This window comes from Phaeodactylum tricornutum, chromosome 22, assembly GCF_000150955.2.
Source record: "Phaeodactylum tricornutum CCAP 1055/1 chromosome 22, whole genome shotgun sequence".
Classification (NCBI taxonomy): domain Eukaryota; phylum Bacillariophyta; class Bacillariophyceae; order Surirellales; family Neidiaceae; genus Phaeodactylum; species Phaeodactylum tricornutum.
The window spans coordinates 87,736-108,439 of NC_011690.1; the positions used below are offsets into that span (position 1 = coordinate 87,736).

Sequence of the window (20,704 nt, forward strand, 5' to 3'; positions counted from 1 at the left end):
TGCTTCATGAGCCAGTGATAAGATTCTACCTGCTTACGAGTGTATTTGTAGAATACGACGAAAGAGTAGAAGTTGGGGGGAAAGCCTCGTAGAGGCTCCGATTGTTTTAATCGGTAGGTTTTTAGATTGAGATTGTGAGACTAAAATAGAGGTTCCAAAATGAAACCTTTTGTGTTGGAAACAGAATGTACGAACGTAGAAACCCCGTAGCCAATGTACTGGCTATCGAACCATTGACATAGTTTTTGTCGAGATGATTGGATCACCTATGTGATCGCCAAACCATCGAGTTCGGATGGTGCCAACAGTATCTGTTGACAACTTTCATCTAGGGAAACCGTATGGTAATCAGGAATATTTCGTTCCTAGCATATCAGGTTTGATAAGACGAGTTGTCTTATACGCCTCATGCAACGGAACCAGAGTTGTGTATGTTGCAAACATTTGGGTGCATAACGCAAATATTTGGTTTCCTATGAGACGCTTCGTATTTTCCTCCGGCATGCCACACACGGGAAATGAACCCGACGAGGACAGTCGTCTGGCCACTGCGTCTGTCCTACGACAGAGCCAGGAAAAAGGAAATGGCAATGAGGCCAAGATCTAGAGCTAGTGAATCCTAGATAGATGTTCCAACAAACAATGCTAAGGCTAAGCAATTCTATCTACAACGTAGTATCAAATTGTAGCATTGTGTGGCTATAATTTATCACTCCCTTCAATCTTGTAGTCCGGGAGTACAAAATCCGGGCGAAAGATTGGTTCCAAAAAATTTGAGAAGCGAAGGTCTTATTGCCCTTGGGTCAATAAAGTATGTGACGAACGAGGAATTTGTGTTGTGGACCAGGTAGGCATTTCGTCAACGTGTCGGCCAAATTTGAGCCGGTAGGTTCATGTGCGATCCGCATTGCCCCGCTAGCAATGCTTTCGCGAACCTTGTGATAAGAAATAGCATTATGCTTTTTCTTGAGTACGGACGAGGGAATCGTCGCACTGGTGACAACACTCATGTTGTCACAAAATACATTTGCGGGACCGTCAATAGGGATACCAAGGACACGTAGGTTGTAACGCAATGTAATGATCATTTCGGAAGCGATGCGCATAGCAACAAATTCAGATCCGTAAGTCGAGGCTTCGACTGTGTTTTGTCTCTTAGAGTACCAACGAATTGGTGTGCCATTGATAAAAGCGAGTATGCCCGTAGTAGAACGTCGCGTGACGTGGCAATCTGCGTGGGCAGCGTCGACAAAGACAGAAACTTGCACAGCGCGCCCTAAAGGTGGGGGCATATCCGGGGGCAATTCTTCTTGTGCGTCGGGGTATTGTTCTTTCCAAGAAGGGTTGACAAAATTAATATGCGAAAAATCGCGCGTGTGCGGGTCGCAGACGAGTTTGGAGTTCAGGTGACGTTTGAGGTAACCGAACATGCGGAGGACAGCATTATAATGTCCGATCCGTGGTCTTGCATTGAAGCGAGACATTAAACCGACCTCTTGAGTGATGTCGATCCGACCGAGTTCCGACGTCCATAGTAGAATGCCAATTAGGCTCATATAGTAGTTCGTGCGGTCATCGGTGAGGTAACCCGATGTATCTAACTCAGGGTGATATCCGTGAGGAAGCGGGGTCACAATGCGACTGCTGCTAGGCAGTTTTTCACCGAGCGTCTGCTCGATGTTGAGAATTGCGCTTGTTAAGTACTGTTTTGCAGACATGTACCACGCTTTGGTGCCATCGTTAAATGTATGCACTCCGGTGGTTGCCCCCAGAAATGTTTTGGGTGCAGAGCCGCCCTTAAGTGTATAAGGGATATTTTCAAGCGCTTTTAAAATTGCTTTAGTATCAGCTGAAACGATTGTTAAATCGTCGACGTAACTGATAATATATTCATAATATTCAGTTTTGTCAAGCCTTTGTGCCTTACGAAACCACATATCGGGGTCCGCTTTAGACGATACAAAACCCAGGAATCTGAGGTTTTGTGCAAGATGAGAATGCCATGCGGCACCGCTTGACTTGAGGCCATATAACGCTTTCGCGATTAATACGACTTTGCCTTCGTGTTCACCGAACTCGGGCCCGGCGATTGAGAAGACTTTTTCGCGACAATCGGCATTGACGTATGCATTGCCGATGTCAACTGACACAAGGTCAAGGTTATTGAGGCTTGCAAGGAGGAAGCCAAGGCGTACGCTCTCGCGGGAGGCGACGCTAGAGTAAGTATCTTCGTCTGGTGGGTCGGTGACGTGTCCGCCGGCGACGAGTCGGGCTTTACGCCGGAAATCCATTTTTACATCGAAAATGATCCACATGGGGATTCTTTTGTAGTCGGAGGGCGCTCGTTCTCCCTTATCCTTGATAGTGAAGGTTTTCATGCTCTCAAGTGTATCCATTTCTTTGCGAATTGCATCGCGCCAGAGGTGATTGCCGTTCTGCTTGTCCAATTCGTAAGCGTGGGGTACGTTGCGAGGGACTTCTATTCCGTATTTGTATCGATTTTTCTTTTTTCGCGTCTTGGCAGCACGGATCCATCGGTCGGCCTTTTTCAGCACGGTGGGAGCCCAATAAGAAAAGGCATGTTCAGATAGGAGATCGTGGTCGGCCGCATATTTGGCCACCGGGTAGGGATTGCTCTCCTTCAAAGAGGTGAGGGGCTCCCAGGTAAATTCACCGTTGGCCCATTTTACGCGTAGAAACCATCCACGCGTACGTCCCCGACCACCGCGGGGGCGTTTTTGATGATCGACAATATCATCAAAAGTGTACCATTCATTTCCGTCATCATCGATCTGCTTATAAACAGCATCAAGGAGAGCTTGGTAACCGTGGACTTCCTCGGTACCGTCGTCGAATTCGACGACGAAATTTCCAGGGTCGTCGTTAGGGACTGGAGTACCGTCGCGATCGCGCTTGGTAACTCGGCCCTGGCGCTGAACCGCACCCGAAGTGAGTAGAACGTCAGTACCAATAATTAAGGAGGTGGGGTCCTGATCCGGTGAGTCGTTCTCGAAGAAATCGTCAACCGTGAGCCCGGGATCCAGTTGAATATGGTCGTCCCCTTCGTTCAGATCGTATAACACGTGTCTGTTACGGGTGTTGCCATCGCCGGGATCGTCGGATCGCCGAGCGACTTTCATCGCTTCGTCACGGCGGAAAGCCGGCGCTTTGATTTTGTTACCGAGGGCGAAATCAGAAGGCTGATAAATCTCCCTTATGGTGGCGTCAAAAGTAGCGAGGGCAGTCTGCAGAGCAGACGAATCGAGGTTTTGGAGAGGTGTAACGGTAGATCGAGTGATTACAGTACCCTTGGCTGTCAAAATATGGTAGCACAAGGCTTGGCCCACATTGGTGGCAATACCTAACCAACGGCCGACTTTGGCTTTATTTTGTGGAAATTTGACATCGGGATTGTCAAAATACTGAACTGGTTCGAAAAATTCGAAAACCAGGATTTCAGAAATATCATGGGTGTCGCCAGTCATCGCAGTAAGAGGCGTGATCCAGGCCAGCGCTTTTCGTGCCGTGTGGTTACGTACGAAAATGACGTAGGCAAGGGCGTAGTCCCATAATTGTTCGGGACACTTGGTGGTTTCGAGAACGAGGCGCGTGTGAATGCGCGCAGCACCAAATTCGTGTTCGCAGCGATTTTGCCACGGAGAGTAGGGTTCAGTGACCGTCGTCTTTATCCAGTGACTGGAAGTTAATTTTTTCCATTTGCTAAGTGTTTCCACTTTCGCGTTATCGGTGTGCAATTGTGCAGGAATACCGATGTTGTGGATGAATTCGGCGAGACCCTGGTCTGCCGCGGACTCTGCTTTCATTAGGTAATGATAGATAAAGTAAGAGTCACCACAGACAAAACCCTGAGTATGGGTATGTCCACGCGAGGATTTTATAGAGGATTTAAAAGTATCACTATAAAGTGTGCATTTCAAACGTCGATACCGAAGTTGTTCAAACTTGGTTTTATAACGACGATGCAAAGGCATTTCGCCCGTGCGCTCCGCTAGTTGTGTAGTGGCGGTAAGAGTACGCTCAACTACTTCCATCGGCACATGTCCGAGAATTCGCCGTAATGTATCGCGGTCGACGTCCATCACCCGAGGGCTGGATATGGACGCACCGATAGTGGCGTATTTGATATCGCGAACGACGTCGCGAGGGTTCATGACACGGTTATGGAAATCCGGTACAACGGATCCAGGAGAAACGGGTAGTGGAGGCCAATCAGGGAGAATGTCAACCTGTACGCTGTCGGTGTAGCAGGCACGACGAGAACGATCGTGTCGCGTGTACTTTGCTTCATTTTCTTCCCAATCTTTACTGTTGGGGTCCCATGGTTGATCGCAAGTGAGATCAATGTGCTGACAGTTGTCAAGCTCATGTTGAGTAGGGACGCGAGAATACAACAGAGATGCACGACCTTTGAGCTCAAACGGGATATAATCACCGTCGAGAGTTTCGATGCCGTGAAGGGATTTGCCTTGCGACAAAAATTTTGGAATGTCATCGGTTTGATGTCCGGCATGTCGGATTTGATTCAAATTAATGAGCGAGGTGGTCTGTGTGGGCCCGAGGTTCAGTGCCTCATGAAAGATGAGAATCACGGTTGTTCCGTCGTCATAATCATAGGCGGTTGCCGCCGTGACAACCGGAATCCGTTCAAACGTTTCACCGTCATCATGAAAACCGCGAAGGCTGACTGATCGACCCGTGTATGACAATACAGAGTACCCGGCACCGACGCAGACGGTGTCTGCACCAGTATCAATTACCGCTTCACCATAATTGGTGGGAGTTTTTGTTCCGCGTGAGCGGTTCTGACGAATACGAACTAGTGTCGCATCGTTAAGTCGGAAATCCGACTTGCGCCAAGGGGCTTGATCGAAATGACTGCCGGAGCGGACCATACGATTCAACGATACGCGATTAGCGTACCGACCAAAGAGGACACCTGCACCAAATGTCACTTTTTTTGCGGTGACGTGGGGTGAAATGTCTGTGGGTGCGTCACGAAGTAGGGTTTCAGGGGTACTGGGATCTACTTGGACGTGATTTTCGCATGTATGTTTACGAATAGTTTTTTTACTACTAGGCAGTTGTGAATAAGATTCAACGGTTGAACTAGAGTTATCTGTATCTGAGGATTTAGCCCTTTTGGCCTCACGGCCAGGGGGTGCAATACTGCGTTTTGCGCTCAAGATACTCTCCCTGATAGCTGGGGTTAGGGCTTCCCACAGCTCAGGAGGTAAGACGTGTTTATGAGGGCGGGAAGGTTTCTCAGCCCCCTTGTTCGACGGACGGTTGGACGAGCCACGCCGTTTGTTGTCGTTACCACGTTGGTTGCCGGTGGCTCTGCCAGTGGTCTTTGTCTGACGTACGTTCCGTGAGTCGCTTCTGTCCTTGGAACTGAGTTTCGTCGCGGACGTACGCATGTAGTTGACGACCCGATTAAAATTCCAGTCATCGAGTCGCGCTTCGGCAGTTGCCTTATAAGGAAGGAGTGCCGGATCAGTAATCCCTTTAAGAAAGAAATTCGTTTTCTGAGCGTCCGAATAGCCCTCCTTGTTACGCAAAAGGGCATTGTTGGCAGTAATATGCCGAGCGACATATTTGGTGAAGGAAAACTGTTTGGACAGTCCTGTATACACCGACTCCATAACTGTCGCGCGAGCCTGCTCGGTAGTGAGACCCACTTGGCTCGTTCCTTCATAGAAGGCACATAGAGAAATCCAGGCACTGCGTCCGTCCTTAGTGTGCTCGTGGGGCTCAACAAGTCCCCAGGCGTCCCCAGCGCTGGTTAGCGACATGAGAGTATAGAAGATTGTTGCGTTCCTGGTGATGTTGACAACTGGGGAGAGTGCAAACAAATCTGAAACGTCACGGGGCGACGTATGGGGTCCGGTTGGGTCGGCTTTCGAATACCGATCCGAATGGTGCGCGATGCACGCGGTAAAAGTGGACCCACTTGCGCCTGCCCACGCTTCGAAACCGTAACGAAAAGTGAGCCACTTTTTCTGCGAACCATCAAACGGTTCAGGCAAGAGGCTAGTAGCCGATTTTTCAGCCTTTGCAGCCGTCGTAGTCACGTTATCATACGACGCCGCGGCTCTAGTCATCATCTCAAAGCGTAGCACGGAAGCCGTGAACTCTTTGGCGACATCGACTGAGTTGGGTGCATGATGCATCCATTTTGCGAAGACGAGTATTCGCTTGGTATGCATGGAGCCCATTTTGAGCCGCATGCAGAGATCATTGATGTCCTCCTTCGTGAGAAGACGGAAATCATCAGATGATTTAATGCCGTTGTTCAACATTGCAGCCGCAACTGACAATGGAACACAGATGACGTCACGGAGGACGACCATCAAGGCCTTTCGTTCAACACGATCTTGCCGAGGAACGGAGTCGAGACCGTCACTGTCTTTAGACAAGTGAGGCTCTGCGTCGATGACGCTTTTCTCAATCACGCTGACTTCGTCAGACGTGTTCTTGCTGCGAGCCAAAGGCTTTGCAGTCTTTTTGCCATCACCTTCATCATCCGAAGATGCTGGCGATGGCGGTGCGGTGCCCGAAGGCTCCTCACCGTCGGAGGAGTCGAATCCTCCGAACTCCTCATCCTCTTCGGATGCGGACGCGGCATCAGCCGGTGAGTCCGTCGCTGCGGCAGGGGCCGGAACAGCGGGAGTGACCTTCCTCGGACGACGCATTCGTTGTCGAGGTTTCAAAACTCAAAAATTAGAGCTGGGTTGGGTCTGAGTAAACTGATAAGATTCTACCTGCTTACGAGTGTATTTGTAGAATACGACGAAAGAGTAGAAGTTGGGGGGAAAGCCTCGTAGAGGCTCCGATTGTTTTAATCGGTAGGTTTTTAGATTGAGATTGTGAGACTAAAATAGAGGTTCCAAAATGAAACCTTTTGTGTTGGAAACAGAATGTACGAACGTAGAAACCCCGTAGCCAATGTACTGGCTATCGAACCATTGACATAGTTTTTGTCGAGATGATTGGATCACCTATGTGATCGCCAAACCATCGAGTTCGGATGGTGCCAACAGTATCTGTTGACAACTTTCATCTAGGGAAACCGTATGGTAATCAGGAATATTTCGTTCCTAGCATATCAGGTTTGATAAGACGAGTTGTCTTATACGCCTCATGCAACGGAACCAGAGTTGTGTATGTTGCAAACATTTGGGTGCATAACGCAAATATTTGGTTTCCTATGAGACGCTTCGTATTTTCCTCCGGCATGCCACACACGGGAAATGAACCCGACGAGGACAGTCGTCTGGCCACTGCGTCTGTCCTACGACAGAGCCAGGAAAAAGGAAATGGCAATGAGGCCAAGATCTAGAGCTAGTGAATCCTAGATAGATGTTCCAACAAACAATGCTAAGGCTAAGCAATTCTATCTACAACGTAGTATCAAATTGTAGCATTGTGTGGCTATAATTTATCACCAGCTTTTGCTTGGTGGGTACCAGACGTATTGCAGAAACGTGATTGTATTATTTCAGCGGTAAAGACGAGATTTATTTCAGCGGTAAAGACAAGATACCTGAAAAGGACTCACAAGTTTGGTATTTGTATGCCAAAATCGGTCAAGCAAGCTCTCGAGATTGACCGAGATACTAAAACTTCGTTGTGGTCGGATGCAATCAAGAAGGAAATGACAAATGTTATGCCAGCATTTAAAATTCTCGATCAGGATGCTCCTAAACCAGTTGCTCATACATGGATACCATGTCACATGATATTTGAAATCAAAATGGATTTTACTCGCAAAGCCAGATTTGTCGCCGGGGGACATGTTACAGATCCGCCGAGTTCAATTACATATGCCAGTGTTGTTTCGCGCGATACTGTTCGCATTGCTTTACTCATCGCATCTTTGAATTCATTGGATATACTTGGTGCCGATGCGCAGAATGCTTATTTGAATGCTCCAGTTCGCGAAAAGGTATATACAACATGTGGTCCAGAGTTCGGAAAGTCAGTGGAAGGTCGTTATACACTTATTGTTCATGCGTTATATGGTTTGAAGTCAAGTGGGGCAGCATGGCATGCTCACTTAGCTGCAACAATAGAGGAGTTGCATTTTATCTCTTGTCTTGCAGATCCAGATGTTTGGCTTAGACCAGCTCAGAAACACAATGGTACGAATTACTATGAGTATGTGCTTATTTATACCGATGATTTCCTATGTATCAGTACAGATCCGAAGAAGATCCTGGATTCGATCGGTATGCATTTTAAACTCAAGCCTGAATCAATTAAGACGCCCGAGGTATATTTGGGAGCAAATCTTGGACGTTTTACGCTTCCCGATAATCCATCGAAACAGCGATGGTCGATGAGTTCCACGAATTATGTGAAACAGGCAGTTGCAAATGTTGAAAAGGATTTGGATGAAGTTGGAAAACGTTTATCTACAAAGATTACGTCACCTATGTTGTCAAATTATCGACCGGAACTCGATGTTCCCCCTGTGTTGGATGCGGAACGTGCTAAATATTTCCAGTCACAGATAGGAGTTTTGAGATGGGCAGTTGAAATTGGTCGCATTGATATAATGTGTGAGGTGTCTATGCTCTCATCTTTTCTCGCGATGCCGCGTGAAGGACATCTAGCTGCCGTTTTTCATATTTTCGGATATTTGAAGTCACATCACAAGTCTCGATTGGTATTTGATGATTCTTATCCGGTGATTGACAACAGCTTTAACAATGATGCGGATTGGACAGATTTTTACGGTGATGTTAAAGAGCCTATTCCACCAAATGCTCCGGAACCACGTGGTAAGGTGGTGGAGATTATAGCTTTTGTTGACGCTGACCATGCGGGAGACCGTGTTACTCGTCGTTCTTGGACAGGTGTTTTGATTTATATCAATCGTTCTCCGATTATGTGGTTCTCGAAGCGTCAGAATTCAGTTGAAACGTCTACTTTTGGTAGTGAGTTTGTTGCATTAAAGATTGCTACTGAGATGATACAAGGTCTACGATACAAGTTACGTATGATGGGTATTCCTATTGATGGTCCGGCTAAAGTTCTTTGTGACAATATGTCGGTTGTATACAATACTACGGTATCAGAATCAGTGTTGAAGAAGAAAAGTAACGCGATAGCGTATCATTTCGTACGAGAGAATGTTGCCATGAAAGTGATCAAAATTGAATATGAACCATCAGAAACAAATCTAGCGGATATACTTACGAAGGTTCAAACAGGTCCAGTGAGACAAGCTATCATACGAAGTATTTTATGGTGATTCAAGTTACAAGAAGGGTTTGCCGACTTTCCCGTTCTCAACAGATTCAATGTTGGGACAAATTGCATTTGCATTATATTTGTCATTGCATGCAGTGTCGAAGTTTTATTTTTATTTGGTTCCCTATTTTTCCCATTGTGGTTTTGAGGGGACACATTTCGCCAAGGTTATGTTCATGGTCTCAATGTGAGGGGACTAGAAAAACCCTACGACAAGCATATCGGGGTTCATTATCCCTTTATCTTGGGTTTATGCTTATAAGTCTTTGTTTTACGTCTTTTTATCGTATCTACAATCCTTTGGTCCCACAGACACGTTTTAGCCCGTTATCGTTGCAGTTTTCTAGTTTCAAAGTCAGTATGAACGATGCAGCGTGAGTCGCTTGAATAGCTTTCACTGTTCGCGTTCCTATTTCTTCCCTGACTGATTATTAGTGAATGAATCGGGGATGGCTAGTACGCACCCCTTTTCGTGAATGAGACCCACACCCACGACTCTCTGCTTCGTTGTCAGGCCTAATACGATTAACTGTCGAAGTGCGAGTCGACTAATATAAAAACGGCTGTGAGGCCTTTTGCAATTTACTGTCAAACGAGATTTGCCGAGCCGGTTGCGTCGACGGCTTCAAAATTTGGCTCTTTCGACAATGAAAATTTAGGATTGACAGTGAAGATTGAATGCTTTCGTACCATTCAGGAGGGATGTCAACTGGTGTATTGTACTTCCAGGTCCATTTGGACCCCGAAAGTCCTCCAATGTTGTAGTTTGTTTTTCAATCGTACCCAAGTAGCCATGGAACATTTAAGCTGCCCAAGCGATATGTGTTCGAGTTGATGGTGTTGAACACGTCAACGCTTGACTGAATGGTGTGTATGCTTCAAGAACTGGATAGGCTTTCTCTCATGTTGCTGGTGTCTGGTGTCGCATCCCACACACTTTGTTGCTTAAATGCTTCAATGCTCTTGGTCTCGAAGTGGGAACGCAAACGCTCCCACAAAAAATCCAAGTCCACCAAAACGCTCCTCATGGATCTCTTTCCCAACAATACCAACATTGAAGGCGCTACCATTATCAACGCGTGTTACGGAGGCACCGCCGCCCTGCTCAACGCTTTTTATGGGTTGTTTTTGACGAATGGGACGGCCACTACGCCATCGTCGTCGCCGCCAATATTGGTGCCTACGCACGCGGCCCCGCCCGACCCACTAGTGGGGCTGGCGCCGTTGCCATACTTGTGGGACGCGATGCGCCCTTGTCCTTTGACCCATGGACCCAAGCCACACACCGCCAATGTTTGGGGCTTTTACAAACCCAATCATACTGTGAAATACCCAACCGTGGATGGCGCACTCATGCTTCAAGCTCTAGAAGACGTCTACACTCGCTTTCCCGAAAAAGTCACCCTCCGAGACGGCGCCACGCACAGTGGAATACAATTCAAGGCCAAATCACCCAATTACCTTGTCTTTCACGCACCTTACAACAAACTCATGCAAAACCTATTCCCACATTCCCCTCAGCGCGACATTTACCGTCGCTACTGGCAGCCCCCTTGCTCCACCCATTGTCCTGCGGGAAGCCAAACGGGATTCCGTCTTGCAGCCTGTGACAGGTAAACTGCAGGTTCTGGCCAGCACGCGGGAAGGCACACACCAAAGCTTGGCGTAGAATTGCCTTTGTCCTTACGGGAACTGCTGCCGGTTTGCCCAAATTAGACAACGAAAGTTCCGAGGGAAACTCCATGTGGGCTGCGGAGGAAGAGCACAAGGCGCTAGCTGATGCATTCAGCAAGCAGAGAACTGCCCGTATTCTGACCAGCATTCCTCAGGCAATTCCGTTTGATTGTCCTGTGAAGCTTTTTGATGCCTTGCTTTGTTCAGACAAAGAGAAAACACAAAGCAAGAATGAAGAGAGGCGAGACACTGTAATGGCCATGACGGATTGGACAATCCGTTTGCTGGACATAATCTGGAGAGACTAACCGAGTCGCGAACTTTCCGACAACGACAAAGGCGCCTTTGCACAACTGGTTTCTCGTGCACGCAAAACAGAATCAGAAGGAAAAGACCCTACGAGTTTGATTGCAAATTCTTGTTCCGCGTAATTGTCCTGGGCAACGCTCAGCTTGCTCAGTTAGCCGGTTGACGAGGTCCCAACATGCAAAGCAATGCCGCCTGTGCCGGTACGACATACTGGTTTCTGGACGTGCTCAACAAGTAGTGGTTGTGGCCGGGGATAATGCTGTGGGAGAAACGCTGCTGCCTTGGTTGGGATCCGGATTCCGCGCTTTGTGCCACTACAGCTGTTACTGTGGAAGACGCCGCTTTGCCGTTCAATAAGCGTCGATTCGGGCATGTTGCTGCTGCTGGCGGTATGGGCTTGGTCCTCAAAACAGAGCTGAGTATGGTAAAAGACTATTGCCGTATCCGTCCTTCAGCCGTCAACAAAGGTGACAATGAAAGCAAAGCCGGCGTTGACACCAAAGGCTTGGAAATGGCCAATACGTTGGGGCTACAAGTACACCTTAGTGATTTTGCATTGGAAGGTCTGAGGACTCTAGTATAAGGCATGATGGTTCTGACAGAGGAAGAGTGCCAAGAATGGCTCACAATTATAATGAGGGATGCTACAGTCTTTAACATTTTCCTATAGAATGCTTCTCATGATGACAAATAGGTCTCACTATCATTACTTGTTCAGCCACCAAAATTTTGCCTTTGTTTCTTTTTGTCTGTCTCTTAGATTCTTGCTCTTTGAAGGACTGTAGCTTGGCCTGAGCCTTTGGCCTACTGGTTCTTTTCCAATAGCTGGGCCAATACTGTAATCTACCATACCTGACCCTTCTGCAACATGTTTCTGTAGCAATTCCAAAGTTTCCTGCATTCCTTTTGTCATTATGTCAGCAGCTTTTGAATTGAATTTGGCAAGTTTTGAGATTTCCTCGTAAAAATGAAGATTGTTTGTGTATGGACTTTTACCCGATTTTGAGAGATTTGAATCAATTTCTTCAACCTGCATGACAGTTACATCTCCAACATCCATTTCACTATCCAATTGAGTTTCAATAGCATACCCCTGGGAAAGGCTGGTCAACTCTTGCACCATACCGCTTGCTGCAGGAACTGTTTCCTGTTCAGTGCTTTTATGCACATAACATCCAGGTTGTCGTGAAAAAGAATCAGCCCATCTGCTGTACTTCTGGATAATGGTGGGCTCGCTTGGAAGTGATCTCTTAAAATAGTTGTACTCTCTCTCACCCTTTCCAACTTCCCACTGATTTGTGTTTTCGAAATGTGGCCCTGGCCGCTCCTTCTTATACAATTCCTCTAACTGGTCCGACAGATCATGATATCCAGGTCGATGCAGGTAAACATCCCAAATTTTTGTCCATCTCACAGAAACGTCTGTTGATTGTGGTGGTCGGTTAAGTACTTTGTAGATGTGAGCACATGGAGAAGCTTGTCGTTGGAACTTGCCGCAACTACATTCCAGATAGAGTTCACCTTCAATTTCCGTAATTTTTACGATGCGGGTGCGCTCAAACTGTGGAATCATAAATTGGCAAAAGTTGCTGTCGTTGAAATCCTGGTAGGTCTCGCTTGGAATTTGGTACCATGCTCGCTTTACCCAAAATTCTTTTGGACCCGGGCAAAAGAGGTCATATTTTTTGGCTGCATTGAATTCATGGGATATGGTTTCCTGTATGCAATCTACTAGGTCGGATATATTGGTGTAGTTTGCTGCCTTTGTCTTCTTTGTAGCATTGAGGTTATGAACTGCTTTTTGTTGCCTCTTCACTGTTCGCAATTGAGTCCCTTCGTTTATTGCCCGTGTTGCTTTTGGCACCGAAAAGTTTGGCTTGACCCCATCACCCCGTCGTTTTAGAGCACTGTTCTCTGCTTCTCCGTAGGAACTTGCGGACGTGTTGAATGCTCTCACGTTCAGAAAATGGTATCGAGCCCAGCGTTGCTCGTGCGGAAACAGAGAGGACGTCAAAAATGCATTTATCTGCGAAACAAGGGCACAACCCATTCCGCCCAAATTTGTATCAAGTGCCTCCGGAGATTTCAGCCAGTCAATCAAAAGCCCAGTTGACAAATTGTACTCCTCTTGCGTCTCAATTTTTGTCATCCAGCTTTCTATCCACTTCAGGACCACATGGAATAGAATTTTTGCTTTTGTTCCACAGTTTCCAGTCTGTGCTTTCATAAGACTGCCGCGATAGAGTAGATGCCAATGGCATAGTTTGTGCCGACACAAGCTATACCAAGTAGGTATTGCATCTAAAAAAGTACCATACTCTCGCGGGTCTCCATCAGTAATCAATAGACGCATTCTGTTCAGCCCCTGTTCAGGTAAGAGCTGTGGAATGCATCTTGTCCACACCCATCGGAAGGCCCAACGAGATTGTTGCGGTAGAAAGGCCCAAAGTGCTGTAAACGTGTTTTGATTTGATGTCTTTCCCGAAAACAAAAACAGCGGCCGTTTTGCATTGTTGGTACCTTCTGTCACATCTGCTACCATGATCTCGGAATAGCGAGCAAAGATTCTTCTACTCTCGTTGTTGGTCCAGGCCACTCCTAAAAGCATTTTTTCGTTGCCCTTCAACTTGAACGCCCTCCGCGTCCTATCTATATAGTCATCAAGCTCTCCCCTTGGATCAATAGCATCTAGCACCTTTTCATTGAGCACTTCTTGTTGGGCAATTCCTCCAGAGATACTCCGTGTACTGGTGTGTAGGTGCCGACGTCCAGTTTTTGCCCTCTGCTTGTAAACAGTGAATAAAGGGGAATCTGGTTCATCATATATGGCACAGAAGCTGACATCCGGGGTGCTCTCAAGATAAGCTAGAAGTTGATCCGCTTGCGTCGTGAAATTATCGTTTGCACCAAATTTGTTCCGTTCACCTTTTTCAGCTTGCATCCGTATATTTTTTAGAGATGAACCTGACAAGATATCTCCAGTTCGTATGTTCAGCAGCCGCCCAATCACGCTTGGTGGGGCATTACTTTTTGCTGCATCAAGTGCTATTTTTACTTCACCACCGTCAATATAGGAAATACTCTTTTTTACCTCACATGGATCCATTGGTAAATGATGACAGTGAAACCTGCAGCTGCCTTTTACACCTCCAAAAAGACACCATTGTTTATGTTCTGTCATCCAAAAAATACTGAACCGAAAAGGACACTCTTTTCCCTTTTGTGGACGTATGAAGGAAACGTTGCGATGTTTTATAGCCACATTGGATAGACTGTTTTGTTTTGTTTTGTACCTATCCGCATCATGGGATCTACTTCTAAAGCATTCAAAACGTAGTCGCCTCTTTTTTGCATCCCATCCTCGTTCGACTAAGGGAAACTTTCCATTTGCAGCAGCAATCTTAATGGCCTTGGCTAGACTATTTCGGCAATTTGAGGTAGAGTCGTATCCTTCCGGAAACATAAAACACTCTCCAATGCGTTTACAATCTAGACCAATGTAATCGCATAGATTAACTTCCTGCCCTTCTTTCGATGGAAAAGGGATGCACTCAGTCATCCACTCCTTCTTGCTGGCAATGTTGTTGTCAAGCAATTGCTTCAAAGAGCAATCCATGTTGCAATAGAAGGGCACCTGCAACGCAATTTTTCATTCAACTATGGTGACCTATATCATTGTCAACATTCTGTTTGGGGGCTTTGCCGGCTTGGCATTGCTCTTTTGAATCCCAATAGGCCTCAAGCAATGGCCTCAAGCAACCTCGCTTTACAGAGTCGTGGGTGTGGGTTTTATTCACGAAAAGGGGTGCGTACTAGCCATCCCCTTTCTATCAATCAGAGCTCGCGTGGAACAAGAGAAGGGGCCACGTGGTCTGTGGTTGAATCATGTAACCAATTAAAACGCCAGGATCATGCAAAAGTGAACAATGGATGGGCTCGAATTCATTATTTAAAACATTAAAATATATATATGTACTTATATTTGCACTATGGATTGACTCTTTAAGTGTTGAAACTGCCGGCAGTGGTCGAAAACATTTTGTTAACTGGATATTTTTAAGAATGTTGATGAACAAAGATTTTCGCCCTGGTCTAGTAGATTTCATATATGCGATGGCCAGAAAGCATTCCTCGAGGGCAATTTTGCCGATTGAGCATTCTAATCTTCGAGGAGCCTCTGCAGCGGCAAGGAAAAGGCATTCGCGTTAAAAATTAAGCGTTCTAGATTGTCTCTTTCGCAAAACGACTCTGTGCTTCTTATCGGAGACACATTTCTTGCACATTACCGAAAGATATCTTGAAACTGTATTTGGCTACCTCTACAATGGTGGAGGTTGTAACGGTGGAATCCCGGCCTCGTCGCTCGTTCGGTGGCTTGTTCAAGATTCGCTCTTCCAAAAGCGAGTTTGGCATGGATACCTCCTTCGCAACGGCCACTACCGTTTTCGATGACTCCTGTACCGTTTCTCGGCGTAGTTCGGGATCCTCCGGCCATTTTACCTACCCAAGCAATCATTCCAAAGGTTGGGCCCGTGCAATGAATTATCTTCGCCGTCGATCTCCTTCCACTATCATTGTTGATACAGAAGATTTTGAAGAAGATATCAGAAACAAGAATTCCTCGGCAAATCGAGTCCATGACTTTTTCGCGAAGGAACTTAACCGTTGCGAACCCAATCAGTTGCGTTTGCTACGCGAGCAGCGGGAGGAAGGAACTCGGGTGGTAATTACAGAAGATGACGATGACGACGACGACAAAGATACGAATTCAGCAAGCAACGCTTCCGCCGTAGCGGAATCCGAAAAGTCAATTGATTGTGAGTCATCCTCCGCCGACATTGCGTTGCAGTCGCGATGGCAGGCGCTTGATATTCAGCGCCGACTACTCGGTGCCAAGCATCCGGATGTACAATTTCTGGAACGCCAGATTCGCCGTCGGGTTGTGGTGACCCGTGCGCACAACCGCTGTGGAGATTCCTTTCTTTTGTCGCCCCGCCACCATCGTCACCAATCTGCCCAGTCGGAGCGAGCAAACCCCTACTATCCCTACAACGAACCACGATTTTCCCCAGCGTTTGTGCCTCGGCCCTCGGATCAGTGAATATTAACTGCGTCAGGCTCAAGTCGAAAGGCTTATTTTCTATTATTTCTCCCATTTTCCATGTTGTCCTCCCAGTGTTCTACTATAGCACTATTTTTTGAGGAGCCGTTTCTCGCAATGATTGGACATGTGCCAAGTTCTTTCGGTGGAAACCCCATTTTGTGTCTTTTTCTTTTTCCCTGTCAATCAACTAACTGTAAGTGATATTACTCTACTTCATCTTAATACATAAACTTTTATCGTTGCATTTGATGTGTACTCCTATTAGAAACTTTTGTTTTCAAAGATTAAAGTCCTGCTGAGAGTATCTGTAAATTACTGACGCGAAATGGAAACCAGGTTGGGAACTTCATCGTCGACTATTGATGAACTCGACTTCTCCCTCTTGAAACGGGCACTTTTTCTTTATCGTCCGAGAACAGGCGCACCTTTGAACCATCTTCGAATAGTAAAGACTTGAAAGCCAGTCACGGCCATGAACAAGATCGTCTCCAACAGAGAACTCAGCACCATGCGGGAATGAGAATGCTCGTTAGTAGCTGCATGAACAATAAGACGATGGCGTTCTTGTTGTTGTTTGGTTTGAATGTCCGCCAAAAGCCGCCGTAACGTCTTTAACTTGTCTTTCGTCGAATCAAAGTCTTCGTCCTTGATGCCCTCCATCACTGCGGAGTCTTCGTCCATGAGTCTGTCTTCGTCTGACACCTCCTTTTGCTCCAACGTCATGACAGCACCGTACTCATTCAATCCAAAATCTGATTCTTTGCGCATATCGATCTCCACCACAATTTGGTTATGACTTGAGTGTATACAAAATCGGTACCATCCCGCAAGTTCAGCTTTGACAGTTTTCTGATACGGCTCCCCCTCCTTGCGAACCTTTCGTTGCTGCATAGCCTTTTGCTGTTCCCTTCGCTGGCGCGCTTCCAAAGCGTTCTTTCGTTCCACTGCTCGTCGTTGCTTGCGTTCTGCCGCCGATTCGTCGTTGGATACTGGCGAAATCTCAAAGTCTTCGTCATCCTCGCTTTCCAACGTTAGATGCTCAAAGTCGACTGAGTCAATAAAATTGATGGCCTCGGGATGACGCTCTTTATCAAACTGCTCGATGCTTTGCATGAGCTCAATACCGGTTTCCGTGTCAAGGCTGGCCACCGGCCCGGTGAATTGCACGTTAGCGAGTAGCTCTGGACCCGATAGCACGAATACCGCCATGGTAACCGATTCCCTGTAGCGTAGCGCATTTTGAGTCAATAATTTTGCAAAATGCACTCTAATCTGACACTCTAACTTTGAATTTGCACTTACCCCGCATTTAAAGTTTCGTACAGACATTCTGATCCGCGTTGGTTGACCGTCATCTGCACTGGCAGCGCAGTGACCGTCCCCAACCAAATTAGGCACCATGACAGCAGTACTTCTCCACCAAGTCGACACATTGTCGGCAACTGTTTACACAATAAAAGGGCCTTTTTGAAGCGAGAGAATAGAAGGATCGATTCGGTGTTGGTAAAACGAGTTTACGTATCTATCACCTGGCGGGAAGGGGAGGACAACAGCGCTTGCAAAAGACAGCCGTCTTCCGGTCTTTTCCAGTAAACAAATTATTGCTTTCCCAATCAGGAGGTCGGTCTCGGTCAGTCACAGTCAATGCTCGCCTATCCTTCTATTGCGTGGGTTTGTCGATTTGTAGGATATAAGGGATTTCGTTTACGCTATAAATGTAAGTGTCCACGACAACGTCCGTACGACATCCGATGCTAAACACGCAAAAAATTTGAGTATCTACAAATGGAAATCTACTGTGATACCTATGACAAAGATCAATGTCAATACGATCACTAATAGCCGTCTGTTCCGAGTCCAGGGTGCTGCCATGGATCGTCTGTATCCGGGCTAGGTCCACCTTGCGGCCGTGGCGGTGGTCGTTGTTCGTTTTGCTGCGGCTGCCGTTGTTGTGGAGAACCCGGCCCCCCTCTTGGTCCGCCTGGCCCACCTTGCTGGTATTGAGGAGGATAATGTTGTTGCTGGCCCCATTGTGCCTGGAGTGGAGGCTGCTGGCTCTGCGCGGGTGGACGATATTGAGGATCGTGCGGATACGAAGGATCCGACCGAGGCTGCGGTGGCCCGTAGCCTGGAGGGTACTGCTGTCCAGGATACGTCGGATACCCTCCACCTTGGTGGTGCATAGGCGGAGGATACTGCGGCTGCCCGTGAGCAGGATGGCCACCCTGTTGTGGCGGATAACCGGGTGGCGGACCACGAATAACTTGCTCTCTTTGTCCACCATATTGTCCAGAGAGAGAATATTGCGATGGCTGTCCATTTTCGTTTTCAAACACGGATCCGAACGTATTCTTTGCTTGTCCCCACCAACCTGAGGGAATTACAAACATCAACGTTAAGAACAATCTTGGCAATCGCGTGCATGCTTTACATGATACTTTCACTTACTCGCACTAGTGGTACTTAGGGACTGACTGGCTCCCTTGGCTCCCGTGACCACCGATTCCCGTGCATGATCGACGGCTTCCTTCGTACGGTTACTCAAGCCTAGAATGTTCTGCCAAGTCCGGCCCAAAGCTTCCTTGACAGGACGTGTCGTGTCCTCTGAAATCAACTGTCGTTGTGGCTGCTGAGATTGTTGTTGCGTTCCGTACCCTCGAGGAGTATTGACACCGTGAGATGGCTGCCCGTATTGACCGTAAGGACCTCCGTAAGGTTGTCCGTAGGGACCACCATACTGACCGTGATGAGACTGCTGCTGCTGTTGTTGTGGATGGGGTTGCTGCTGTTGGTACTGAGGAGGTAGTACCCGTGACTGTGAAGGCGGTCCCTGTTGCTGCAATTGTTGTGGATGAGTTGGACGCTGCTGTCCGTACGGATGTTGCTGCATGATTTGCTGCCGCGGTGGCATCGCAGTCCCTGGCCGTTCCTGATATTGTTCCCTTTCTTGGATAGGAACACTCTGCTCTGGATCACGATGAATGGATTGCTGGGGCGAAGTGCGTTGATATTGCTGTGGATTATGGGGTTCCGGCACAAGTCCGAATACGGAACTCCGAGGATTGACGCCATACTGGTCTTGATGCTGTACCGGTAGTAATTGCTTTTCTGGCTGCGGGCGGTTGGCATCCGGTACATGGCGTCCAAATGTGTCCGCCGACACGTGATCGGACCTTGGTTCGTACGGCCGTTCATGAACGTCTTGCTCTCTGCGAGGTTGCTCGACAGAGCGCGGTGCTCCCCAGCTACCCGTATGACTCGTGGGAGGTCCTTGGTCGGGCCGATCTACATTCAACTGACTTTCAGAAAAGCCCTCCAAACGCTGCTCATTGTCAACCACCGGCTGTCGCTGAGCAGGAAAATGACCAGTATCCCGTCCTGGTCCTTCTTGCTGGAAATCCTCGGTCGCTGAATTATCTGCAGTAGCCATGTTCTGATTTTCCCAACCATGTTGGTCAAGTTCCGGTATTGCGCCGCGTTCTGGTTCTGCTGGGGCTTCCTTTGGTGAAGATTCAGGATCATGTTCCCCTGGCGAATCCCATGATGCAGAGTTCCGCCAGGCGTCTTCCGATGAGTGCTGCTTATGTTCATGATCTGATTCCTGCGGAGACTCTGCGTCCAGCATTTTGTCGGCGTGTGTTTCCTTCACGTCCGATTCTGCCATCCGTGTCGCCCTGTTGTCGTTGTCTCGTGACTCGTCCGCTCCACTCAGATTTTGTCTCGTATTGGTCTCTGGGGGTTGAACCTCTTCCGCTTTGGCCTCGTCTTCCAAACGCAAGGGGCGGTCCCAAGTGGTTGTTCCATCGTTGGCGTTGTAGTAGTATAGTTGTCCCGAGGCAGGGTCCAAGTGTTCACTCCAGCCTTCCGGTAGCGGTGGCAAGTCGCTTACAGGCTCCGCGGTGGACGATTGCCCGTAACTGTCGTACGCGGATTCTTGCGGAGACGTTTGAGCTGGCCACGCGTTGTTGCCATTGCGGTTGACGTTTCGTTCGTTTCCCTGGGCGTACGCATTGCCGTAGTAAGTACCGGGATTGAATGGTGCCGACGCCTCGACTCCGCACGTACCACCACCGCCAGTAGTAGGCCAGCTCGCGTACGCCGTTGACACCAGCAACACTACAATCGTCCGTTGATCGAACCTCATTGTTGTTATCGTTCTGCTCACTGTGTCCCAAAGCAAGGAAGCAAATGCGGTCAGTTTGTTGTGACTACCAAAGCCAACCTCGATCGTTGTTAGATGTCGCAAAATGGAGTGAAGACAGAATGGAGCAAGCACGATGGGGATGTTGAATGGTTGAAAAAGTGGAAAGTATCGGGTTCGTCATCGTGGAGGGTGCAAAC

At 47.7% G+C, this 20,704-nt stretch overlaps 5 protein-coding genes across 5 annotated transcripts; 1 reads left to right on the forward strand and 4 right to left on the reverse strand.

Moving 5' to 3' along the window:
• Positions 1-2,583: 2,583 nt before the first annotated feature.
• Positions 2,584-6,859, reverse strand: PHATRDRAFT_49379 (predicted protein; the record flags this gene model as incomplete). Its single annotated transcript, XM_002184145.1, has 2 exons — positions 2,675-6,859; positions 2,584-2,639 (listed from the first exon to the last, which is right to left on the reverse strand). Exons 1-2 carry the CDS (start codon positions 6,711-6,713, stop codon positions 2,584-2,586), a joined length of 4,095 nt encoding a protein of 1,364 aa, XP_002184181.1. The 5' UTR covers positions 6,714-6,859.
• A 4,631-nt stretch (positions 6,860-11,490) lies between these two features.
• Positions 11,491-14,906, reverse strand: PHATRDRAFT_49381 (predicted protein). Its single transcript, XM_002184146.1, has one exon. The coding sequence runs from the start codon at positions 14,873-14,875 to the stop codon at positions 11,966-11,968; it is 2,910 nt and encodes a 969-aa protein (XP_002184182.1). The 5' UTR covers positions 14,876-14,906; the 3' UTR covers positions 11,491-11,965.
• A 677-nt stretch (positions 14,907-15,583) lies between these two features.
• On the forward strand, positions 15,584-16,360 carry PHATRDRAFT_40078 (predicted protein; the record flags this gene model as incomplete). The annotated part of the gene is made up of 1 exon (XM_002184026.1): positions 15,584-16,360. One exon carries the CDS (start codon positions 15,584-15,586, stop codon positions 16,358-16,360), a length of 777 nt encoding a protein of 258 aa, XP_002184062.1.
• A 405-nt stretch (positions 16,361-16,765) lies between these two features.
• On the reverse strand, positions 16,766-17,572 carry PHATRDRAFT_40079 (predicted protein; the record flags this gene model as incomplete). Its single annotated transcript, XM_002184147.1, has 1 exon — positions 16,766-17,572. One exon carries the CDS (start codon positions 17,570-17,572, stop codon positions 16,766-16,768), a length of 807 nt encoding a protein of 268 aa, XP_002184183.1.
• A 626-nt stretch (positions 17,573-18,198) lies between these two features.
• PHATRDRAFT_40080 (predicted protein) lies at positions 18,199-20,507 on the reverse strand (the record flags this gene model as incomplete). The annotated part of the gene is made up of 2 exons (XM_002184148.1): positions 18,199-18,734; positions 18,812-20,507. 2 exons carry the CDS (start codon positions 20,505-20,507, stop codon positions 18,199-18,201), a joined length of 2,232 nt encoding a protein of 743 aa, XP_002184184.1.
• Between the last annotated feature and the right edge of the window lie 197 nt (positions 20,508-20,704).

Excerpts from the sequence above, each read along its gene's own strand:
- PHATRDRAFT_49381 (XM_002184146.1), bottom strand. The coding sequence starts at position 14,875 with ATGGATTGCTCTTTGAAGCAATTGCTTGACAACAACATTGCCAGCAAG.